Source organism: Trachinotus anak, unplaced genomic scaffold (assembly GCF_046630095.1).
Source record: "Trachinotus anak isolate AG129_WGS33_773 ecotype Australia unplaced genomic scaffold, CSIRO_AGI_Tana_v1 ptg000005l, whole genome shotgun sequence".
NCBI lineage: Eukaryota > Metazoa > Chordata > Actinopteri > Carangiformes > Carangidae > Trachinotus > Trachinotus anak.
This window is the reverse complement of record NW_027273856.1, coordinates 26030848-26057037: the sequence shown is the minus strand read 5'-3', so window position 1 is coordinate 26057037 and position 26190 is coordinate 26030848. Positions and strand designations below refer to the sequence as shown.

Genomic DNA, 26190 nt, shown 5'->3' with positions numbered 1-26190 from the left:
CGAAAACCGTTTCAACTAAAACTGCGCGTTATAGCCTTCATGAAGGAGGATTTATTGCAGAATCCTTGCATCAGACTGCATTCGTTTTAGTCAGGTGTACTTACTTAACTGCAAACTATGTGAGCGGCTCGTTTCTGACTCAACAAGGCCCAAGTCTTTTAAAATGACCTGAAATAATGCTTGATGCGCTGTGTTTGTCTAAAGGGCAGTTCATTCATTTTAGTGGACTTGGAGCAAATTTACATGTGTTACCAGTGCAATGTGTCTGATCTAATCAGGCACAAAGAAGCTGGTAAAACAACACTGGTGTGTCTGTATCTCTGTGTTGGTCTTGTAAAAGTCATTTGGGCGTGTCGGGGAAAATCCTGACATCACAGCACCGCCTTGTTTCTGTCGACCCCGGCACCGTCAGAGCTCACGGATGAAAGCAGCGACTGGAGACCCGGTGATTGACAACTGCTGTTACTGTGAAACATCTGCAGAGAGCCCCCCCCCCCCCCCCCCCCCTTTTAAATACCCATGTCACCTTATTCTACCCCCTGCAAAAGGGTGGGATACGGCTTACGAGTTTAAATTGGCCCTCATTTGATTCACACACCCCAGGTCTGCTCCTAAGATGCAGCGTCACTCCAGGGCCAAACCGACCGGGCCTCATTCCTGAAGTCACATCATAACAGCCGCATGGCGTGGCGCAATGCATCACCCCAACACAATGGGACACAAGCTCCAAACATAGCTTCGTTACGCATGTGGGGCCCTTTGTGCTGACGGCCCCAAGCAGTCGACTTCAGATCTATAGGATGGTGCTGTGCCGCCGCGGCCGCATGACATTAAAGGACAGCGTTTGACTATCTGTGGACATCAGAGCGAAACAGGTAAAGAGCTTTCCTTCAGCCCAGCAGCCTGAGCGGATTTAAGAAGGCTTGACATGATTTCAGCCAGCTGTCCGTGTTGCAGGAAATGTTGGAGTCTGTCATGATATTGATGTGTTGATAGATACCCTGTGGAGGTGGCAGAAGCCTGTGACCTAAAAATAATGGACTTATATTTTCAGAAAAAGCGTGCCTTTGTAAATTTTTTGCTAAAATATCTTCAAAATACATTTGTATGGATTTTGTATTTTTCTTTCACCATTTGTACTGTATGTACACCATGTATTTACCTTATAAAGCTCCAAGGTACCCGCAAAATGCCCGTCACATTTACCTTAAAATAATTTAACCATGACACTTAACAGTTGCATATCATCTGTATTAAGTTAGTGTTGTAATAGTCTAGAGCAATGATTTCCAACCTGTTGACTTAAGTCTGTGTTTATGTAAAAATGAGTAAATTCCAGTGTTTTATCCAGTAGATTTCAAGATACTGTATAAGGACTGTTCTAGTCACAGATAAGACTATTAGCTGTAATTCTTCACTCTTAAGTTTGTGAACCTTTGGTTTAATAGCCTTTGAAATGCTCCTTTAATGATGTCACCAGCCTCCTTATTTCACACTGGAAATGTTTTCTTTTGACTATACCCCAAACTCCAAGATATAAGTCGGTCTGATGTTCAGAATCCGACGCTCTAGTTAGAGTTGAAGAGTTAAAAATCTGAATGAAGACATCAGATCACCGGTTTAAAGAACTAGTTTGGTGAGAAGCAACACCTTGGACTATTCTTTGGAGAACCTGTTAGGCCAGTGACTGGTACTGGGTGGGTTAAACCTGCAGGAAGAAGGAAAATACTTTCAAACAGGCACAGCAGCTTGAATTAAACCTTGTTTAAACCTGCAAATTAGAGGGTTGGTTTGTGAATGTCATCTGTATCTCATTCAGATTTTGTTTTGTCAGCCTATACGGCAAAAAAAGTTATCCACTTCCAGCACCCTTTAGTGAGCCATGTTAACCAATGTGTGTTAGACAGACAAAAACATCTGAAACCAAATCTCGATTTGCTCTGCAGCCTAACCATGAGGGACAGACTGAGCCACCTCCAGGAAATGTCCAACGGCCAGGTGGAGCCGATGGAGTATGCAGAGTCCGCTGTCTCCGACTCCTTCAGTAATGTGGACCTGGAGGAGGAGTTGCCCCATGAGGCAGTAGTGTTTGACAACAGCCCTGTTCTGGCGGAGGTCTTTTCCCAGTCACAAGAAATCCACAGAGAGATCCAACTCATCCGCCTGGACGTCAAAAGGCTCCGTGAGCAGAACTCTCGCATGCTCACTTGCACCACCACCATGAGCACTATTAAAAGGGACTCCAATGCCATTGGTGCCGATATAAAGGCTCGGGCTGAGGATGTTTTGGCACGCCTGCAGAAAATGGACGGCACAGCCCATAAACTAGAGGAAGCACATGGCTCAAATTCTGCCATCACACGTATTGCCAGAACCCAGTATGCTTGCCTCAGCAATGGTTTCCGGGATGCCATGTTTGACTATAATGAGGCTGAGATGTGCCATCGGGAGAACTGTAAAGCCCAGATCCAAAGGCAGATGGAGATAGTGGGCCGTGAGGTGACAGGAGAGCAGGTGGAGGAGATGATAGAGACAGGTCAGTGGAACATCTTTAATGACAACGTGGTGGCTGAAGGTAAAACGGCTCGGTCGGCTCTGTCCCAGATTGAGAAACGTCACCAGGAGTTGGTGGACCTGGAGACCCGTATCCAGGGCATCCATGAGATTTTCCTAGACATTGCCATGCTGGTGGAGGAGCAGGGCCCCATGCTGAACGCCATCCAGACTAACGTTCAGAAAACTGATGAACACATTCAGGATGTTCTCGTCCAACTCGGCAAGGCCAAGCGTCATGACAGGAACAACCCATTTAAAAAGATGTTTTGCAGCTGTTTCCCATGCTTTGACTAAAGATCATACAGTACACAGATGGGTAGAGGGATGGGAAAATATGTGAGTGCTGTCCAGACAAAGAAAAGAGGGAAATCTTAAGGAAATTAAACATGTTATGTACTTATCATTATCATTACCTATCACTGTTCTTATTGTCAGTAAGTATTTATCAACATTGCCCAGAGAGTTATTGTATGATAACATTTTTCCAGGAAGTGAAATAAAGATTGGAAATAAAGTTTAAAATCTATTGTGTCTAGAATGAAATACAAAAACACTCTAAAAAAACAAAAAACAACACACAATATTATAAAATTATAGTATAGATAATTATAGATAATCCATTGATGGCTGTAGTGTTTTTTTGTGAAATAGTTTGAGACAGGTATCTCAAAGCAGAATTCATTTCCCCGTGACTTAAGTATGACGCAGAGCCAAAACATATGGTTTCATGGTTTTGTCGCCTGCTGAGTTTCTACATGGGAGGGGTTTTCCCAAAAAAACGCGATGCAGTGACTTTCAGAAAACATCTTCATAGCACAATTGCAAAAACAAATTTTGAAGATGTGCATGCTGGCCAACCTGCCTGACACGGTGTTTCCTGATGAAGTAAACTGGCTCGATAGTAAACCTGAAAGAAATGTATTGTAATGTGAAATTCAAATATTTTCTGCATTACTATATCTTTTTATTGTGAAATTCAGGGGCTGATTGAAACTAGTCATTTTGTCCTCCGTTATTTTCTCATATTTAAAATCTCTTTTCAGGACACTGGTAACCGACAGCATTTTCACTGGGATTTATTATCACCTTTGATATTATGTAGGGATCACACTGTTGATGTGTTGTGATGTATATAATCTTACTTTCCACTGTCTTTTTACGACTTAATGTATAATAATGTTTTATTTTTGCCTTTTTGTGGTATCTTGTATATAACATAAACAACTGTATTAAAATACGGCATGAGTGCGCATTTATTCTTGTTAAAGAGTTACTGAGTTTTAGTGTTTAGTATACATTAATGCAAGTTAAGTTCTCAATCAGACACACAGTCACACCAATAAATATCTATGAGCCCTGGCACGTTCTAGGTTCTTTGTCCAGCTCTGGACCTCCTAAATCATTCAGGGTCCCCTTGCCTCAATGACATCCCTGACACACACATCCACACACACAAGTGATTTTGGTGCAATGTCAAATAGTTTAATTCCTCAGTTTCCGTAACTAAATTTCTCATGAACATTTGTTTTGGAGGCATTATTTGTGTGTCACTTTAATCAAGCCAGTCTCAAGTGAAAGAAAGTGAAAAGAAACAGGAAAAAAAAAAAAAGAAAAAGAAAAAATGCATCTCCCTTTAAGGAAGTACTGACTGTCACAATGGGAAGGCCCATTTCTGTCACCTGAGAGAGGAAGGGGGTGGCAGTCAGACACGCTAAACACCCGCAGACAGAAAGCTTCCTTCAGCAGAATAAAAAGATGCTTTCCCAGGTGCTTTGGACCAAATAAATGAGAGTGAGAAACACAGGAGGGATTGCATTCTGAAACTGTGGGAGCCAATCATAACAGGTAAGATATTTTAATTTGAGTCCTGAAAGACATGTGATTGATTCTGGTGTAGCAGAGGCAGCTGGAGACAAGTGGATAATTGAAAGGACTTAATCAATGCTACACTACAGCTTGGGAGGTTAGGACTGATTCAGTGGTAATTATGAAAGTTAAGGAAAAGTTTAATTGTTTTATCGTGTACTGAGACAACTTTTGAAATAGTTTCATGAACTTTTACCAGTCTCGTGTATGAGGAAATGGATTTTTTTGTGTTAAGACTGAGACTGTATCAGAGGGTCAATGACAAAGACGCCACAATTTTGAAAGTTTCACCAGCATAAGCTTGACAAAACAAATCTACTGCAAACGACTCAGATAGAAAAACATATATTATATATGTCTCCTGCCATAACCCCGGTTTCTAAAGATGTGTCTATTTTTCAGTAAGATAGCGTCTTCCTTGTTCCTGGTTTAAATGACAACATTCCACTGAGGTGTGACAGCTGTCATTGTTTTTCACCAAAGAAAGAAAACCTACTGCAGGTAAAACTGACCAGGCATTGTGTGTATCAGTTTCAGTAGTTACATAACAGTCATTTGTACATACAGTCAGCCAATAGACTTTATATTTAAGCCCTGTTACCATAATGTTTAATGTCAATTTACATGTTGTCTGTCTGTGAGCTCTTATGGGGAGTTTTGTATTTTAAGGGTTAAACCTGATGAGGATAACACATCAAATCAAAAGCTAGACTAGAAATGAGACCAATAACCAACATTTTGTTTTATACCGGTCTCTCAGGCAGAATGCGGGACATGCTGGAGAGGCTGCAGACCATTAGCGAGGAGCAGGAGGACTCCGAGTCAGAGTATGATGAAGACAAGACGACTCTGTCTCAACAGGCAGTGGTGTTTGAGAACCCCTCAGCAATGGACAACATCCTGAAGGAGGCCCACTCCATACGCAAGGAGATCTCCTTGCTCCAACTAGAGGTTGAGCGTCTGAGCACACACAATGAACGCTTTGGGACCTCTGTGCGACGCCTCACCCTGCTCAAAAAGGACTCCGACTCCATCGCCAGGGCGATCCAGCAACGTGGGGAGGCTGTGTACGTCCGCCTGCAGGCTCTGGGTAAAGAGAGCAGCCAGCTGGAGGAGAAAGAAGGTCTCAACTCAGCTGTTAGCCGCATTGCGCGAGTTCAGTATGACACGCTGACTCGAGCTTTCCACACTGTCATGAGTGAGTACAATAAGGCCGAAGAGATGCAGAGGAGAACATGTCGGGGGAGGATCCAGAGGCAGGCCTCCATTATGGGGAATGACATCAGTGATGAGCAGCTGGATGTGTTGGTGGACAAAGGTGGTGAGGGATGGACTGAGCTGTCCCAGAGTTTGCAGACTCAAGGTGGACGCTCCCACCGCTGGGCAATGTGTGAGATGAAAGGCAGACACAAGGAACTGGTGGAGCTAGAGGCCAGGATGAAGGAGGTCCATGAACTGTTCCTGAACATGGCCATGCTGGTGGAGGAGCAGGGATCCATGCTCAATAACATCGAGAAAAATGTGTGCAGCACTCAGGACTATATAGAAAAAATCAATGATCACATCAAGAGGGCCATTAGGTACAAGAGGAAAAATCCTTTCCTTCAGTGTTGCCCCTGTCTATCCTGTTGGAAACACAACCAAACATTTTAGAACTCATTTTGACTTTAAACGCAATTTTACGGATGACTAGAAACTGACATAAATATTTAACCATGTAAAAAGTTATGGACAGTTGAAAAGAAACGGTATGCAATGTGCTTTACAAGGAAACTCAGCTTTGCCCTGAAGAGATGCAAACTGTATTTCTTTACCTGATGTAAGAAGCTTTAAAACTGTTCAAGGTTTGGAGCTACAGCTGTCTGAAGTTTGATTTACAGTAAAATAACTCAGTGAACTAATCCTATTGTGGGTGTGGGTGCATGGGAGAAGTTTACATTTTAAAATAAAATCATTTCAACTTAAATTGTAATTAAGTTGAAAGAATTAACATTTAAAGCAGTTTGCTGACATGCAAAATAAATTCTGTTGTGGCAAATTAAAACCAGTTTGTCGTCATTGCCAAAAATGCCAGTTTAGTTAGTTGGGTCATGTGGGAAAGAGGTTCACATGTTCTTCATAAATTCAGAAGAACTGGAGTCATGAGAGTGATCAGCAGCAGTAAGGATGGAGGGAGGGTTGACTAATTGCAGTCACTGGTGCTAAATGACATGCATTTAGAAGAGTGTTAAATTGTCAAAGAGGCATCGGGGAATCATGGAGAGATCAAGTCAAGTCACTCATTATTCTGACCTGTTGTAAGTGGGAGGAAATTGAGGCAGGTATGAAAGTGAGAATGTAAAAGCTAAAGATAAAGAGAGGTGCATCTTTAAAAAAAGAGCCAGTTAGGGTTAAAATGTTCAGCTGACATGGTTAGCGATAAGGACTGCAATTATGGGCTGGGCAGGGCAGAGAGATGACATCTGTCTCAAACAATAGCGATATCAAGTTGTAACTAAGGTGTTAAAAATAGGAAATGACACAATGAAGAATGGGGAAAATTCAGCTGGCTCTTCCAGATTCTTATGAGTCAGAGAAACTGTTAAAAATGTAGACTTGAGAGGAGACATATTATATGATCCACTGACATGAAGTAAAATGAGAGAGTTACCAGGCTGTTCCTGAGATTGCACATCAGACTGTGTGGTCCTAAAACCAGAGAAATTAAGTCAACAGCTGGTGAGTTGGGCTCAGGGATGAACAAGTCCAGTAGTTTATATAGCCTGTTCCTTTGTTTCTGAAAAATAAAATATACAACTATATCTTTTTATTTAAAAAAAAAAATTGAACGTAGATTACCATGGAAATGTATATTGTAAAAAGGTACATGCACATATAAGGTATATAACGATCTGGTGGTGACTGTCCTGCTTGAGAGGCTGGATCTGACCGGCGCAGGCACTTTCTGAAGAAGTTTCGCTTCAAGTCTCCAAAGTTTCTGTGGACTTTACTTTGCAGCTTCTCCTGCATGACTCCGTAAATGACAACAGAGGTCATATTCTGTCTTCGTACCTTGTTTGGTCACCGCCTGTGGTTCACTAATAGCTACGCTCACCACCATGTGTGGCTGAATCGCACCGTGTGGAGCTCCAAGTCTGCCGAAACTTGTGCTACGTCAGTTAGCATGTGCTAACGTTATTAGCTGCAGGTTTTAGTCAGGCATGGTCAGCTATCTTTCCAGTGGTGTGGCACTGATAGATACAAGCTGATTTTTTTTTACAGCCTACGTTACGGTGGTAGTTTATTGAAAAGCTGTGTGTGATTAGCAAGTACGCTTTCGTTGCTACCCCAAAAGCTAGCTGCTAACAGTGCGCTAGCATCACAGTTGCCGTGCAGCATTGTTGATACGGGACCTGTACAACAAAGATGTACGTGTGGCTAACGCAGCTGTTATTTGAAGATTAAATCTGAAATACCGCCATACGATTTATCGTGGGTGATTGATTTTTGACGGGATAGCGGGGTGGGCTGCTGTGTATATACCAGGATGGCCGAGTGGTTAAGGCGTTGGACTTAAGATCCAATGGACATATGTCCGCGTGGGTTCGAACCCCACTCCTGGTAGAGTCTTTTGCTGCCTCTGTCACCGACACATCACACACACAGATCAGGACCGTCTTCGGGATGGACGGGGCTGGAGCGGCATCGTGAAACGGCAACAGACCGGTGCACGATGTGAAGTGGACGCCGGGCTGCTGACCTCTCTCTCTCCGTCTAACAGCGCCGTGATGCAGGCGCGATGACGCTGCGGGGAGAAGTAAATACCGCACGAACTTCCGGAAATCGAAAGAAAGTGATAAAAGCAATCCGCTGTGGGAGTAGGTGTTGTTTTTCTACGGAGAGCGAGCAGTTAAGAAAGTGTTAGCTGCCCTTGCCCATAGCAGTTCTCTGTTTTTCTCTTTCATTTCAATACAACTTTTTTCTACAATTCATCTAAATGAATGGCGTTTAAATTATATGGTCAAAATGGGTAACAACCCAGTATTGCTGGAACAATAATGCTGATTTATCTAATCGGTCAAACAATCTAAAAAAATAGGCTTAAAATCCAACAGCAGATATGCAGTAGTACAAAGTAAGCTGTTCATATATTTTTCTCCAGTACAAGCCCCCTTCCTGCTGGCTCATGTAGCCAGAATATTCATTCATTTGGCATATTCTGACACTGACAAATGTATGAATACCTGTTGTTTTACGGTGTACTTGTGTTCAATGTTGTAGGAGTAATTGCACGTTTGGGACAGGAGAGGGCACTCTAAGCCCTTCTTGCAGTCTCTGGGCCGGAGTCCAGCACTAGCCCACTGGAGGCCCACACGCTTTCATCCCTATAATTTCTCTGCAAGGGCGATGCCTTGGACTCATGGATACCCAGTCATCTGCATCTGCCACAGGAAAAGCTTCTCAGAAAATAGCTGCAACAGCTCTTCCAAAGTACTTTGCTGCACCATAGCCACATAGATCGAATATTGTTGGATAGAAAAGAAGCATTTTGAAGCCTGTTGATAGGTCCTTTGCACTACAGTGTTCACAAACACAGTGAATGTAAACATATACCACATGTCTAGCAGTTTTGTGTCAAAATGCAGTAGATAGCTGTGCGAGAAAAGACAGTCATCTTGAATCCTTAAACTTTTCTCATTTTACAAATTACTCTTTGCAAATATGTCAGTGCACTTTTGAGTTCCCACTTGTCTTGTTACTCCCTCTGTAACAACTACCAAACAAATATACTGTCACTTGATAGGTGTTCGAAGCCTAAGAGAGCACTAATTTGTGAAACTGAGCTTCTTGTTTGAGCTGTGTGAGGAAGCATCCACAAAAGAGCCTGACAACTGAGAAGAGGGAGGGAGAAGGAAGAGGGCTTACAATGGAAGATCAACATCTCTGCATCCCCAAAGCCTCAGAGACTCTTTCCAAGGGGCCTTAATCTATTATTCAGTCCCCTTAGGTACTGGAAATGTTGCTTTTCAGGCCAGCACATCACACAGTAAAATAATGAAAAACCTGATGCAAAAGTTGGTGGAAGGGTTTATAGAAAACCAAAACTGCTGTTGTTATAATTATGGTTATTTATATTGTTACAGTTATTTTTTATTATTTTGTGTTGCTGTTAGTTTGGTTTTATTTGCATTTTGTGGATGAAATATGCTATATAAATAAAATTCATCATTATTGAAAGAAATGTGTTATATATTGAATACATTAATTCTAAAATAATGGAAATTTTAATAGAGTAGATTTATAGCAAGGCATTCTCAGTTATTTGCAGATATGTGTTACTGACTTTCCCTTGGTCTGATTTGGTGTACTAAAAAAAGGTGAATAGATTTTAGATTAAACTAGGACACGTATATACATACACATGTTGTGCCTATCTTTAGTTTCCCCAAACTTTTCCAGTAATTTCTAAGAGTTTGTTACAATAAATCATCAGTGGTGGAAAAGCAACTTACACAATACATTTACTTGAGAACTGTACCATACACTTTTGAGGTTTACTTTTGAGGTATTTTTTGATTTCCATCTCTTGCTACTTATACTTACAGTTTTCCACATTTGTACTTACACATTTATTGACAATACTTAATAGTTACTTTGAAGAATTCACATCAAAACATATGCTCATTAATTCAAAGTGGTTTAATTTGTTTCCCCAACATTATTAAGTAGGTCAAACAGAGTCTACTTCGACCAGCCACCCCATGTACAGAAAATACTGCTTACATGTTAATGCATGAGTAATAATAATAATAATCCAATAATATAATAAAGTAATTGACAGGGTCCATTCTTCTGCAGTAGAAGTACATACATTTTGAGCAGTACAATACAGTTTGCTCTACTTTTACTGGAGTTTGAGCTTGAATCTTTTTTTATACAGTGGTTTTGCTACTTTACCACAGCATACATTGCACATACATTACAATAAAACGCATGGTTTGGTGTAAACAGTCAGTTTATGGTGCATTTATGTGGAAAAAGTTTCAAAAACCCTTCCCCTAATAAACAGAGCAGTTATTATGCCACTTTTTTTTTTTTTTTAAGCTTTTTGTTTTCCAGTGGGAATCACTGGTTTCGCTGGTGTTACGTCACGTGACGTCCACCGCGCCATGTTTCCATCTCCGCGTCAGGAAAACTTTTACAGCCAGAGGGAAAAGCGCAAGTCCGCTGTCAAGTCACCCACAGTGAGCGCTGTGGCTCCGGTTCAAACCTTCAAAATAAAACCGACTGACGCGGCGTTCGCGAAATAACTACAATAATGCCCATAGCGAGAGAAAGGCGGTAATGGGGAAAAATGTCAACATTGCCGTTGTTATTTCACTGACAACTACTATCAAAAAAAAAATAATTTCAAAATATCATAGATGCAATGAATAGAGTAGCAGTGTTTCTATTAATGCCGGAAGCATTAATGTAAACCTATTATTACATCACCAAACGGGATACATTATTCCAAAATTGCACAATTATCGGAAAAGGCGACTGGTGCGACTGCTTTCGCCAGTTGGTTTCACTTCGCCGTAATCTTCAGAGGCTCTTGTTTTGAAGGACACGTTGACAAAGCATTTCCGCTAGGCTCAGCTAACTCCGTGCCGCTTGACACCGCAGGGCAGCAGGGAGAAAGAGTCAAGTAAGCAACAGGAACAAAGTTGTGGGGACCTGGGTCCACGGTACCGCGGTGTTCACGCGTGAAATGTAATAACCATCTCTCCGTTTCGAGGAGACAGCCCTGCCGTGTGCTTTGAGGACCACGGTAGCTGAGTTTTGCTTTGCGTGGCTAAAAGGCGTCTCTAAAGCTTTTTTTTTTTTTTTTGGCACATTGTGCAGACTGGATGGGCTTGAGGACGGTTGTCTTTAGTCAGCTATTTAGTTAAAAGGAGTGCCTAGTATCTCGTAGAAGATGCCTTAAATGAATTGAATTGATGTGCTTTTTAAGTTTTCCAACTTTTCGATACACTTGGCTGTGTTTGTTTATCCATACTCCACACGCTTTGGACTTGTGAGGGAACACGTCTCCTGACGCCGTGGTGACAGCAGAGGTGAGTGGGACTTGGATCCATGAAATGCCCCAGTAAGTGTTCAGGGTCTCTGGGTGAAAATTAAGCTTTAAAGGTCAAAACTTTAAAATGAACTACCCCCCCCAAAAAAAAAACACTGTTCACTGTGTTGCGCGTAGTTCTTGGTGCACACTGCGGACAAGCTCTAAATGCTGCAGTCATACCTAAGAAATAAAACATTAACTCAGACAAGGCCACCATAGACTTACTGTTTTAAAGTCCTTTTATGTGTTTTGTAGCAGTATCATTGTGTGTTTTGTTTTCTCTCAGGAAGGCGGTGATCTTGTTAGATTAACACAACATAGAAGTGCTTTAAATTTACTGGGCTCAAGCCCAGACACTGACACTCTGGTATTGTTCAAATCACCCAAACTAGAAAGTACTGTACTACTCTTGTGCCTGTATAAATGTGCGGCTCCAGAGAGATCAGAGTGAAGTGTCTGATTGTATCCCTTCAGTTGTTTTGCCATGGTTGTCAAAACTAGTCCTCTCACTGTGAGAGGAACCGAAATTGTAAAGACACCAGCATGATGGATGGGACTGCCTCTTCCCTTAGTTTACAGTTGTTATTTTTGGGTCTTGCATCATCCCTGAAGAACACTGCTTGATAAAACTACACATAAACTCCTTTCATGGTAAAAACAAGCTATTTTTGGCAGCGAATTTTTACTGAAAGGGTACTCTGAATTAAAACTGACCATTGGCACATATGGCTACAGCAAGAAGCAGGTTTTAAAAAGCTGCAACAACTCTCATTGAAATAAGATGTGAAACTGCTGCATTATCTGACTTATTCACTTGGTCTGGATGTTTGGAGATTCTGACAGTGTTGCATTTCTGGAGCTAGTCCTGCGTGAATCTGAACTGCAACAGATGTCATTTGTAAATATTAGCACAGAATTCTGTGTAATATAATAAATCATTCATTAATTCCCTAAAGGAAACTCTTATAACTTGCACCCCTTTTAAAATAAATCAATTTGTGCAGTGTCCATGGTCTGAACTAAACTTGTTTGCCAGCACCTGGTAGCCTAAATGAAAATCTTACAACTTATACAGTGGAAAAAACTTATCAATTCACCGTGAGGTGCAACAGAATTCAGTTTCACCTCTATTACCTTGCTCAGTGGGTGTTCTAGACTCTGAGATTACTGACTACTGAGCAACAAAAGTCTGCAGCATAACTGTCAGTTATTACAGCTTTATTGCTATTACAGGAGTCTTTTACAAATAAATCAGTGCCCAGATTGTCAGCCTAAAGCCATGGTGTGAAACCAGGTTGTTTCTTCCCCAACAGTTCTGAATGGACGTCAAGGTGTAAGCAGCTGTTAGTGTTTTAACGACCTATGGTGTTCGTCGTCAAGTGCCAGATCTTCCTGTGTGTTATGTTGCCGTGTTCGAATGTTTTGTGTGTGTGCCTCCAACGCATGTGACACCTCCACTTTCCAGGCCTCCTTATGGGATTACTCTTTACAGCTTAAGGTCACATTGTAAAGCAGAACAACGCTAATGGAAGAAGTTAAGTTTTATATCATCTCATTAAGTGCTGAGTAACCATGGAATTGATTGAATTTGACATTAAGTCTTATTCTTTCTTTACAGGTACAGAAAAAGGGCTGTTACTATTTCAGATAATCTAGCATTGGATTAATTTGCAACCATGGCATCACACGGAGACACAGCAGAGGGAGGAGCCAATGAAGAGTTCAACGACATCATCAAATGGAGATCTGGTATGTTTTTTGATAATTCTGGCCATAGTTGGACATGCGGCGTGCAGAGTGTGTAAGTCTGTGTGTAGGTGTTGCCACATTTCTAACAAAATGAAAGTTTGTCTGATTAAATGCATAGAGAGAACTGTTTGTTGTACGTGCATGAGAGCAGTCAGTGAAAGGAAACACTGACACAGCCAGAAATCCTGTTGTGCATAGTTAACCTCAGTTCCCATGGAGGCAAGGGAAAAAGGACAGGGGCAAAAGCGAGTGACAAAGGCATAGAGAGAACAGGAGGTGGTTGACTGTAACGTTTGCTTGGAGAAAGAGAAAGTAACAAGCAAGGTGACCAATGGCAGCAGAGAAAATGGAAGACAAGAATGCAGGGATGGGTTTAGAGAGCCACACCCTGTGATCCCTTTCTCTGTGGATCGTTCCATTCCAGAGGTTAATCTTTTGTAGATGGCACCCTGTGTGAAAGAGACAGACACACAAACAAGTTGTTGCTCAAGTAGGAGCAGTGTTTTCATTGAGCAAACCTTAATCACGTAAGTTCAGCACAATATGTAGAAAATGTATCTGAAATTGTGTCCATCTCTGCTCAAAGCCAGAGTAAGAGGCTTTCACGCTTACAAGCACTCACCTTCTTAACTTACAAGACTTCAATCTGTTACAGTACAAAGGTGTATTTTACACTTGTGAAGGTCTGTGCATTAAAACGTTGTCAAAAAATCTTTCTAAGTGCAAGTGTTTTTTTGCTCAACCTTATTCAGCCAATGGTCTTCTCCAACGCACCTGTCGATTCAAAGGTGTGCAAAAAGTTCTGCTCCTTACACCTTGCGTTTATCAAATGAATATATGAATACTTGAACTACACCATGTTAAAAATCTGAGTGAGTAAGGTGAATTTTGTAGATAATGTTGTAAGTTTGTGATATTGATGATGATTTTCATAGTTAATTACTAAATAAACTAAAGTTGTGCCTAGCACAAGCTGGACTAACAAGACACTACTTGTATTACATACAGTAGCAACAGAAAACACAGGCAGCACATGGAAATATATTAATCCGTGCCAAACCTACTATATTAGACTTAACAAAGTCATTTGCCTTTTATGGAAACTGAAGTTATGAATCATTGGTACGTAACAATGTAACTATGAATGCACTATGAATTCACCATATAAACACTTATTTTGACATCAAAAAGTGAGGGTATGTGCTTTTTTGCAGTCCCCCTGTCATCTCCCTCTCCTTGCTTTCTCTCTCTGTCTCTCTCTGTATCATAAACTGTAAAATGAAGCAGAAAATAATGCAAAGAAAAGTTTTTTGTATCCATCCTGTTCAGTCCATGTGCCAGCTTTCCCCACCCACTCAGAGCGCTGGCAGATTCCGTGCCAGGAATTCCACTGTGCCGATGGAGTTTGTAATTTACAACGCTTGTCTCCAGACCACAATGCTTTTCTTACAAAGATTCAGGTTTCCCTAGCAACCCTAAAAGTAATGTTTTCTTTCATGGCAAAGAAGGGAAAATTTAGCACGTAGCTTAGCTGCACACTAAAACAACCCACGATATACAGTAGGGCACATTTGTGCTGAGGCAACGTGCAGGCCGTGGCCCAACTGTTTCTTATCTTCACTTTGTGGATGGATTTTTGTTCTGGGTGTGTATTTTGTGGGCTTACGGAAATATGGCTGAACTTAGGTGTTGTATGTCATAATTTAGAGCGTGTGTGAACTACGTCAAACCAAGGTAAATCAGGGAACACACCTGCTAACGCTACAATGATGTAATTCATAGATTTGTAGCCTACATGACGCTGAAACATGAAATGTGGACTGTGAGAAGTGATTGACAAGCACGTGAGTGTGTGTGTGTGTGTGTGTGTGTGTGTGTGTGTGTGTGTGTGTGTGTGTGTGTGTGTGTGTGTGTGTGTGTGTGTGTGTGTGTGTGTGTGTCGGGCAGGTGGAAGGATGTTTTCACAGCTGAGACAAGTCCTGCGAGAAAAGCACTAGTGCGCTTGCTCAAGTGATCTCCATGCTGGCTGTTATGAGGGTGTGTTTGAATGGTTGAAGAATTTAACACGGCACGCCCTCTTTTTTTGTCATAATTATTAACTGACTAAACGTTGTCACTGGTTGTCCCGATCTTGCAGAGAGAGTGAGCACATTCTGTTATTTTGAGCTCCAGATGAGTTATTTCAGCTGGTGTGTGTTCCCTTCGTCTAAAAACTGCAATGAATGTTGAGGCAGGGGTGTGTATGTGTTGTCAATCTGCCTCCTATGTTGGAGGTCAGCAAGCCAGACAGTGTCTCCCTTTTACAGACACATGCACTGTTATGCCTCTTAAGGGGTGTGGGGGGTGGCTCATGTTTTCCAGCATGTCATGAGGTTATGCAAGTCCCCACAATTGACCAGGGTGGGGGAGAAAAACGTTGAAAGGAAGGAGGGCGCAGGGTAGGACCATGTGAAGATGGCAAAAGCAGTGCATCTGGAGAAAAATGACTTTGGTTGGAATTTAATAACAATCATGTGCCTGCAAACTGTCAGCTTCAGTGATTGATGGGTCGATGCATGAACACATATAACCAACATTTCTGTGTCCATAAACGTAGCAAAGTAATTCTTGGCTATTGATTTTTCTTGGTAAAGTATCAGGTTGGTGGGATGTTATATTTTAGTATTTTAGTATTTTGACAGGGAAGCAGATGCTACTGAGTCATTAAAGCCACTTAAGTTTTATTAAACTGAAACAGTAAGCCCGATGGACAGAAAATGAATAGACAATACATTTTAATATAGATAATTGTTTCAGTCATTCTTTGGCAAAATTAACTGGTTCCTGCTCAGCTGTTAGTACTGATGGCATTTTTTTTTTGCCATTTTTAATGATTTTAAATTGAATATCTTTGGGTTTTGGACTTTTGGTCAGACAGCACAAGTCTCAAATTTGTTATACAGTTCATCAAAAGATATCATCTACAGACAGTCTATATTAGAAATACTTATTAGCTGCAGCTCCAACATTGACCTGATTGCTGAGCTCTCTTGGGAAACCAGATGTGTGTGGTTTGCTGCATGGCGCAGCTGGTCTAAAGGCGCTGAAACAGATGTTGTAGAGTGCTCACAAACAGTATTTGACAAAGTTCTGGTTGGATTATCCTATAACCCCCTGAAGCCCTAGCTACCTATCCTGTCTGAGCACTTCCCCTCCCCCCGTCCATTCCAGAGTGCAGACAAATGTGAAAGGTCAAATATCATCCACAGGGTTACAGGCTGTTGTTTAACAGCCATTACACAATAATGGACACTCACCTGACCTTTTTCCCTCTCTGTTTATTTGTCACTTGAGAGCGCGGCTGTGGAAGAGCCTTCTCAAAACCACACTTCTACAGCTCTTGTTACCTGACCTGGTCTTGTTTTACTCCATCCCTGTCCTCTCTGTTGTTTCTGCCTTTTCTTCCCCTCACTCGTTACTTTCTCCTATTATTCAGCGTGCATTTGTGCGTTTGGAAATGTGAGAGTAACAGTGGCAGTCCCAAGCAACATACTAAAGATTTGATGGGTGTCTTGCAGGTCTTTAAGTGTATTGAGTTTTGAAATTGGTTATCTTTGTTGAACTGGGACACTTAACCTTCTCAGCTATACCTGTTGAGCTAGACACAGGATCATATGCTTGAACGAAAGCTTTGGGTGTGACATGTAGTATAATAAAAGAAATATTGTTTTATCTTAGAACAGGAATGTGATTGTCACTAAACGGAGGGTGTGGAGGGTGTGAATTGTCACCACACTAGCTCAGCTACGTGTCACGAATCCTTAATTCTTAGCTTGGCCTCTTGCAGCAGGGTGGACCGAGTACTTGGAAATATTTCAGCTGCTGTGCGTGTGTGTGCATGTGTGGAAAGAGATCGGATTACTCGTTCAGAAATAATTAGATGAAACATTAAGGCTATCTGGAGTGATATTCACCACCTTAAGGTGGCGTAGAGATGTTTTAAAACTGCTGGTGAGTGCAGTGGCATGCAGTATTATGCAAATGCATCATAATGGGTGTGCATCTGCATTTGTGGGTAGCATCGAACACAAATCAAAACAAAGGAGCTTTCACTGTGGCCGCCCCTTCGTCCCGAGATGTCATGACCTGAATTTGTTTTTTTCTGTGCCTCTGATGTTTTAGCGTCACTTCGCTGAATGGGTCCACGGTCAGTGCGAGTTCTCATGAGTGTGTTTCGACTATAAGGACGGAACAAGTCCACAGGGAATACAGCTGGGTGTGTCTTCACGAAAATATATAGAAACAAGTGTGTGTTTGTTAGTCTCTTTGCTAGTAGCCGAATCTGGCTGCCTGGGAAGTGGGAGGAAACAAGCTCTGCAAAATCCTGGCTGGAAATCTGGGAATGGAAGCACTGGCCAAAACATCTCCCCTGGGTGCGGCTGTGTGTGGGACTCTGCCTCTTTGGTCCATGTGCATGGGAGTGTGTATGAGCATCAGGCAGCACAGAGACACTCTACCCAGCCCATATGACATTTAAACTCTTCTATAGGAGGCTGGAAATGGCAGAAAATCAGTCAGTCTTGAATGGACCTGTGGTTGTTAAAAACATGCAAACCAGTCTCCTCTTTCTGTGAATCTCCCTTTTCCAAAGCAGTTTAAATCCCCCCCCTCGCCCCCTTTTCCTAGCTCATTAGGTCTACAAAGCCATGTTGCCCAATCTACCTTCTGACCCCTTGCATGACAGGATTTAATAAAACAAAAAAACAGGCTGAGGCCCAGAGAGAGTTTGGATTAACCCTTTAAAGCTACAGTGGTCTTTCACTGCTGAGTAAATGACTTAGAGGAACTGGTCTCTCTATTGAATTCCCACTTTCTCATAGTGCTGAAGTTTGTCTTCATTCTTTGGTTGTTAACAAGTTTTAGACAAATGTTACTTGTTCTACTATTTATTGTACTAAAACTAGAAACATAGTGCAAACATTTTACGGCTTTTTACACGGCGTTTAAAGTGGTATTGACACCAAAACTCTACAGGGGAAATATTATTCCACTGTTAGCATAGAGTGACTGGTAGCGACAGAGACAGGACAGACCAGGAGAGAGACAGGAACTGATGTGCCAAATGTGGCTCTATGTTATGCACCTCCATAAAGAAATTTTGAGGCATGGAAATCTACTTTTTCAAGCCCGTGGGTGGAGGCTTGTGGCATTGTGGGAGAAGTGCACTTTCCATTTCTTTCTCTTGGATGTTAGTCGGACCACTGACTCATCTACTCTGTATGAATGCATTTATTCCCAAACTTACCTCTAAGAGTAGCCACAAAAGACCATTAAGTGGTGCTGGAAAAAAAACACGTTGAAGTTTGATTAAGGCGTGGGAATCTTGCTGTTTCGTGACTAGTGAGGATAACAAACTGAAATCAAAGTTGACTATCAGGAAGGGAGGCTAAAGGGAAGAGGGAACAGCAAAAAGTTAATTACAACATTTCATCACAAACTCCTGCAGCACATTGAGCGACAATACAGTGGAAGTTTCCTTTAGGCAAGCAGATTTTCTGTCTAATAGTAAATCTTACTAGAAGGCATGGGCATGTGACTGACCTTAATTTTAAGTGATTTAGTTCATGTATGGACAAGATCTTTATGTGGTTTCTTGGGCTTGTGGGAGATGAAGCTTCGGTGGCCAGTCAGAGGAGGATATAAGTCTTTTCTTCCAGGACCCACTCCATGGCTAATTTTATTTTTATAAGGCTATGTGGCACACAGGGTAGTTTCTCTTTTCAGTGATTATCTTCAAGTGATTATCTTGATAATTGCTCAAGTTCAAATACCAAACATCCAGTAAACAAACAGCTCTGAATGTCATGTAAACTCAGCCAATGTTTGTGGTGAGACATGAAAATAAAAGGTTTCACTCATTTCTTCCAACCATTAGTCAGACTTGGGATGTGGATTTGAAGGACTTCCATAGGCAAACAAATTGTGTGTGTGTGTGTGTGTGTGTGTGTGTGTGTGTGTGTGTGTGTGTGTGTGTGTGAGAGACATTGAGACATATGCTTATGTACTCGCATGGCTTCATTCAGGCAGCTCGATGATGGATGCTCTCGGGGTGGTGTGTGAAGACAAAATGACAGAGGGGGAGGCCTATCTCTGGGTTCATGACTGATGCAGCCCTGTGGAAAGTCCCTTTTTGGGCTCTGACTCCTTCAGTCACTGCCAAGACCAGCCTCACCCAATCCAGTTCATTCCTCTTGAGTTGTGACTGGACCAGCTGTTGCAATTCTCTATGGAGAAAAGTGTGTTTAATTCAGTCAGACTCTGGAAGTTGGTCACGGGTGGACCAGGCTGGTATTCCTCCTCTACTTCCTCTTTGTGAAGGAAAGGAAGAGAGAAAACAAAACACAGGAAAATGAACTTTCTCTTTATGTTTTCCTCCACCCCCTTTCCCCCCACTCTTGCTCCAATCTCTCTCGCTCACCCTCTGTGTGGGAATAGAGCTGTTTGCTCAGTTGGTCCTCATTGACTAAATATGTCAATGAGCAAATGGACTCAGGCCTTTACCCGACCTGCATTAAATGTCAGGAGCTAGGTCACAGTTTTGACTCTATGTCCTGCAATACTTATGAGTCTCTTTTTTATTGTCATACTTTCACTTTCGTGTAAACATTAGCGGAGGAAGTGGCTGTAGTCCAGGGTGTCAGCAGTATGTTTTAAGGGTTAGGTCACTGTGGGTCATCTGTCAGTTATTGCATTATTGCAACATGGGAGAATGAGAGCTGTCATCCCAGGCAGTCCTTTGTGTTTTCAATTGGGGAGGGGGGTGGGGGGAGGGGGGGTGAGCTGTCAGTTACAGCAATGCATATGACAGACACACACACACACACACACACACACACACACACACATTTATTAACACACAAATCTGTGTCACCTGTTGCTTACCTTTTAATTGACAAACTGAAACAGTCCCTGCTCTTGTCACTCCTGTTGACTGTGTGTGTGTGTGTGTGTGTGTGTGTGTGTGTGTGTGTGTGTGTGTGTGTGTGTGTGTGTGTGTGTGTGTGATGTCAGCTGGCCCAACACCCCAAATAAACACACCCAGCGCACTCGATAAATGCTGTCACACCTCTACTTCCTCTTTCTCTTTTCTCTCTGTCTCTCTCACTCTCCCCCCACCACCACCACCACCGCCGCCACCTTGTCTTCCTGTTCCGGATTTGTTGTTTTTCTTTCTTTCTTTCTTGCTATGTCTTTTTCTCTTTTTAGTAGAAGTTCTTGCTTTCCGTCATGAATTTTAGTAAGTGGATGTCATGGAGAAAGCGGAACTTTTTCAGAAGGAAAGGGAAGCATGACAGTAGTCCTGATTTAGGTAAGTAGTTGAGCACATCTGTAATACATCTGTGGAGGAATTTAACATCGAATTCTGAGAGGAATTACTGGAAACTAAGCTGTTTATCCACTTAACTTACGACTTGACCACCTGATGTTTTACTAGTTGAAGGGGTCTTTAAAACCAAACAAAAGGTCCAAATAATGCTCTGGTTATCTTCAAAAACCGAGACTAAATGTACCAATTGTTGATTATTGCACTTATTCATACTCACAGCAGTAAAATTCAGATTCTTCTTTGCCTATGGTGACCTTTTTACTGCAGTTCTATGAAAGCCTCTTTTTATATTGTGTTGTTTTGTTGTGCGTTGCTTTCAGTCTACATATACTGGTTATTTGTATGGATCAGTTTATGTCTGAACAACAGACAGACAGCTTTCTTGCTTTTATGATTAAGAAAAGAGGCCCTGGCTCTGTCATAAAATGAACTTGAGGAGCCTGTTCAAATGCAAAAGTGCATGTGAAAGGGACATGTACTGTAGGGGAATATTCCTATTTCACAATTATTTCATGTTTTTCTTTAAATTTTTTGCATCATCTTTTCTAGTTTTTTGTGAAAGCACAGGCCTTTTTCTCTGTATGATGCTACTGTTAACACACCTGTGTGTGTGTGTGTGTGTGTGTGTGTGTGTGTGTGTGTGTGTGTGTATGTGTATCTGACATCACTTCTTTATAAGACCTTTCCACCATGCCAATTACATTTATGTCATTTTGACAAACAAATTGCAGAAGCAATTCAAAACATGTGTGTTGCTCTCATCCAAGCTCTGTGTAGGTGTCAGTGTAATATAATATACTGTCGACATGGGGCTTTAGATCAGATGAAGGTGGGCATGTGTCGTGTCCCAAACTTTGAGTTGGGTAGATTTCCAGTAAATGCAGATGAGAAAGTAAATGCCTTCTCCCCACCACATCGCTGCCACTATTGTCCTGTGTTGTTTTGTCTGATCTTTGTCTGATACGGTCCCCTTCATCTCTTTTTTTCCATCATGTGCTGGCATTTGTGTTCTGGCCTGTTGCACGCAGGGGATGGTACCAAACAGTGTTTATCTGAGTTCATCCCCTATCCTGCGATGCATTACGACCCCCCCCCTCCCTTCCCGACTTGCCCTGTCCTGTTCTACTCTGCCCCCAGTCTGTTTCCCTTTCACTGGCACTGTCCCTCTTTCCTTCCCCTCTCTCTCCGCTGTTGCATTCTTCTGATCTTTTCCTCCGTCTCTGGTCAAGGAGTGACTAAGGCAGAGGAGAGAGGAGGAGAGGGAGCCAGGAATGCTAAATTCAGTTTTGTGCTGATACTCTTGGACTATCTCTTCCTCCCCTGTTTTTGCTTTTTCTGCGTCTTTGATTCAAGGTTGCGGCGTAAAACATGGCAGAACATGGGCTCAAACTCAGAGGTAGGAACTTTGACAGGTGTGTGACACATGGCTTGGTGGCAGCTGGGTCTACCACAGGTGGTGTCTAAGGTACGGTAGAGTCAGACTGCAGATACTGCTGAAATCTGATCAAGGTGTATATATGCTTTGTAAGCTTGCTGTGGAAGTGGAATGTCATTTTGCCTGCTCAAGTACTTTCTGACTTTGGTAAATGGACTGAATATTCTACAGGACGTTCAAAGTTCAGATATACTATATCTTTTTAAAGAAGCTTTTTGGACATTTTTAATTAGCTTTTAGATGGAAAAAGAACAAACATCCTACAGGTTTTTTTTTGGTCATGTTCTGGAGTCTTCTATGAGAGGTTCACAAAAACACAACCTCTGTGTTCATATCAAAAACCAAAAACACGTTCTTCTTTCACTAAGCAAGCCAACAGTTGGATAGAGATGTTTCAGTTGATGGCATCATTGTATTGTAAAAATGTTAGACTTGAAACACATGTAACACCAAATAATGGTTTGACTCATTGTAAAAAATTGCCCACTTAAATTTACTTAAGTTTTCTCTTCCCTCTCTTCTCTTTTCCCACTCACTTTACAAGCTTCAGCAGCGATTTACAGTTTGCTTGTTATATCTCTGGTTTGTGAGGTGACCTGGCTTGCCACTCACAGTTCATCAGTATGCTCTGACTTCACTAAATTCCACTACCCCTCACCTCATTATTATTGTTCACCCATAATTTAACCAGTGCATGCACCTACGTACATCACAGGAGTGTTTTTCAAACTGCTAAGTGAGGATATGGGCTAATCTTTCTGGATGTTCATAGTGTTTTCCTTACAAATTCCCAGATCTTGGCAAGGTAAAAGTGTCAACAAGGCTGTGCCGGCTGGGACAAGCTTAGACAAGTGACCACTGGAGGGAGGAGGGAGGAATGCATGGGAAATTATAGGAATTCTATGCATTCTTCTCAACCTACAGAGTCAAAATAATGCACATCTCCACAAACAAGCTGTGAATAGGACTAAGTTTTGCACTTTTCTGTGCATATATGCGAGGAAAGGAGAAAGTTTGTGAGAGGGCAGGTAAGTTGAGTGATATACAATGGTTGGCTTGAAAGCCTATCAGTGGGATTGTTGTAGGGCTGTGTGTGTGTGTGTGTCCTGTGTCAGGATTAGTGCCCCCCAGTAAGCTGTGGGTGGTGCTTTATTGAAAGACAAGATAGCTAACAGCTGAGTCTCCTTCCAGACAGCCATTAAGGTGAATTTAACCCTGAGAAACTTTTTTTTATGAGTGCACTCTTCTTGAGAGTTGTTTCATTGCCAAGCTAAGCTTGCCTTTAAGGTCCCATATTGTAGAAAGTGAGATTTCAATGTCCGTTTAATTATAAGGCAGGATGCTAGATGCTATAATAATAATAATAATAATAATAATAATAATGATAATAATATCTATCTATCTATCTATCTATCTATCTATCTATCTATCTATCTATCTATCTATCTATCTATATATATATATATATATATATATATATATATATATATACATATATATATTTATCAGAGTGCTGAATCCACAGAGAAATGCACACAGCCTGTCTTGAGAAACTATGCTTTAAAATGTGCTGTTGGGTATTTTTATGATGTCACAACTTATGGCCACTGCCCTCAGCCATGCACAATTGTTGGAAATAAATAAGCCAACATATCATTGCACAGCCTTACCAGTGATGATAATATTAGAGAGCAGTGGCTAAAGTTTATTTTGGACACTGGAGCATTTTAGTTTGCATTCACCTGACTGTTCGGCTCATTTCAGTGCTGACTGGTTATCACCCTTCGCATATACTGGTGAGTTTTACCAAGCTATTGTAGCAGGCTACAATCTGTTGCCCTTGGTTGGCCTGGTCATGTATCACTCAGAAAACAGTCAGCCAATCAGAAGAGAGGCTGACACAAAATGCCCTGTTTGTTTTCAGTACTGTGACTGATCACCTTGACAGCTTTCATACACACAGCCCAGTTGGTATTCTGTCATTTAAGTTTCCAGTTTCTTCAGCTGGTAACTAAATGTATGTTAACTGTGTTCAGTGGCCACGGATGCATTTTAAAGCTTTATCGAAACGCTGAATGGGGAAATCTTAGGCGAAAGCTTTTAACTTGCTTAAAGGTGCTTGTTCCTCAGTGGTGCGGCTAAACGTTTTAACTGTCTCTATTTGTTTAGCCTCTGAGCTCTGATGTTTACTGTGTGATGCTGCTGTGGAAACCCTGATGGTTTGTTTGATTATCACCTCACTGCCTCCCACTGTTTCCCCCCTCTCTCTGCTGTGTGGTCACAGGCGCTCTCCACCTGTGAGATGGAGGGATATACTGGGAGACTGGGGCTGTATATTTTATGTGTCTGCTCTGTGTTCACAGCTGGCTGCTCTGAGGAACATGAGCGTTTCTATGAATTTTTTTTCTCCTCGGTTATGTCATGTTTTGTTTGCAGTTCATTCTTCTCAGTTTCCTCGGAGCTGTTAACTCTTGGTTATGTAATGCTGGTTAGCATTGGGTCAAAGGTTGAGAGCAGTCTGACAATTTGATAGATCACGGCCATATTTAATAAAAATAAATTCAATATATGAATTTCTTTTTGTCTTTCTGAAGGTCTTGTGTTAACAGAATTCCCTAGAAACAGGCTGTGAACATAGATGTCTGAGGTCATGGAGCAGCTTTTGTAATGTTAGTGGAAAAGTAAGAGAATTTGTCCCTTTGTTAGGAAGGGAATCCTGTACATAACTTGAAACACAACACCGTGGTCTTCATGTTGTGGAGTGAGTATGTGTGTGCATACAGTATATTGACAGCATGTGTGTGCTCACCGAGCTGTGAGAGGATACCAGTGGGATTACTCCTCCTGATTTAATCACTACTTCCTGTTTGGCTGTTGCGGAAGAGAAACGTTTGTTTCTCAGCACATTGACTGTACATGATTCTGCACTGTTTGTGCAAAGTGTCATCCCTCTGCTTACACTAATGTGTGTGGCTCATTTATTTGGAATATGATGACTGATTATTTGACAGCGGTTGAGTATTTGTTCTGCAAACAAATGTGCTTGTGACTGTTGCCTCACTGTGCTGGTGCAGTTTGTTCATTTCTACTCACTGGGCTGATAGGATATCTTTATCATATGACCAAGTGACCCATAAAGACTGTTTTCCAGTAAAAGCTTTCCAGTATTATTAGACTGTTGCAAGTTGCCGTGAAAAAATGTACCTTTTGATATTAGAGGAATTTAAAGTTCAGCGGTGGTTGTACACACTAATCTTTTCTGTTTGATTCAATAATAAATAAAAGAATTGCACAACATTTACATGTTAATGGAGTCTCTGTACACAATGAGATCATGCTTAGCTGATTTCCTCAGTAACAATTAACATAACTAGAAGGCAGATCGACCATTTGATATGTCCAATGCCTCATACTTTTATGTCCCATTGACAGACTTCAGCAGCTACGAATCTGATCTGAAGCAGTGTACTCTTTAAAGCAGGGTCACAAGATGAGAGTGACAAAATTCAGTGTTGATCTGTGGGAAAACATTTGTGTGTTTCTCCTTTTTTTTTTGCATACTTGACACAAGACACGTTTCATTTAAATGGTTAGCCTCGCTCTTAGGGAAGCTCTTAGGATGTGCATGTATTTGCATTAAAAAATCTCACCTTATGTAGTTTTTAAATTAGTGTTGATTCCAATTATGGGTATTGCATGGGCCCAACACACCTTAATAGATGGTAAGACTTTTACATACAGGTATTGGACACTAAATTCATTTTGTTTGTGACATACTGCACCCTCTAATTTCATCAGCTTGAAGCTTTAACACTCAGATTAAGCTGAATATGACTAGACCTCATTGACTAGCACAAATACAAACACCATGTGCCGGTCACTCAAATGTTTATATAGGACCACAGCTGATTTGACGGTGTGTTTATAAGTTAGGTGTGTGTGTGTGTTTTACAATCATATAAATGTCAGCATAAGAGGTATGAAGGACATATGGTACATCCATGGCTGAAGTACTTGTGTGGGCAGATGTAAATAGTCATAAGCAAGACATAAGTGGACATGTGTAAAGGTGTATTAATGTTGTATATACAGACCCCCTTTGGTAAGGGTATTTTTTTCTCTCTTGCTGAGTGCTGA

At 41.5% G+C, this 26190-nt stretch overlaps 3 protein-coding genes and 1 non-coding gene across 9 annotated transcripts in view; all 4 read left to right on the top strand.

Moving 5' to 3' along the window:
- The first annotated feature begins 509 nt into the window (after positions 1–509).
- stx11b.1 (syntaxin 11b, tandem duplicate 1) lies at positions 510–3812 on the top strand. The gene is made up of 2 exons (XM_071479344.1): positions 510–875; positions 1947–3812. Exon 2 carries the CDS (start codon positions 1954–1956, stop codon positions 2848–2850), a length of 897 nt encoding a protein of 298 aa, XP_071335445.1. The 5' UTR covers positions 510–875; positions 1947–1953; the 3' UTR covers positions 2851–3812.
- Positions 3813–4126: 314 nt separating this feature from the next.
- LOC139622151 (syntaxin-11-like) lies at positions 4127–6466 on the top strand. 2 transcript variants are annotated; one of them, XM_071479347.1, is made up of 3 exons: positions 4127–4401; positions 4829–4923; positions 5183–6466. In XM_071479347.1, exon 3 carries the CDS (start codon positions 5188–5190, stop codon positions 6073–6075), a length of 888 nt encoding a protein of 295 aa, XP_071335448.1. In that variant the 5' UTR covers positions 4127–4401; positions 4829–4923; positions 5183–5187; the 3' UTR covers positions 6076–6466. The 2 variants fall into 2 exon arrangements, with proteins under 2 accessions (XP_071335448.1, XP_071335447.1); XM_071479346.1 differs by having other exon boundaries at positions 4128–4401; positions 4825–4923.
- A 1476-nt stretch (positions 6467–7942) lies between these two features.
- trnal-uaa (transfer RNA leucine (anticodon UAA)) lies at positions 7943–8025 on the top strand. The gene has a single exon. It is a non-coding gene; the product is annotated as a tRNA-Leu (tRNA).
- A 3037-nt stretch (positions 8026–11062) lies between these two features.
- utrn (utrophin) overlaps positions 11063–26190 on the top strand; it is a 169508-nt gene continuing 154380 nt past the window's right edge. The window contains exons 1-2 of one of the 5 annotated variants that reach the window (XM_071479337.1): positions 11063–11501; positions 13122–13252. In XM_071479337.1, coding sequence (XP_071335438.1) covers positions 13180–13252 — 73 coding nt within the window. In that variant the 5' untranslated portion in view covers positions 11063–11501; positions 13122–13179. Of the gene's footprint in view, positions 11534–13121; positions 13253–20414; positions 20601–21748; positions 22015–26190 lie in introns of those variants that run through there. The other 4 variants (XM_071479338.1, XM_071479339.1, XM_071479336.1 and 1 more) reach the window with 4 other exon arrangements.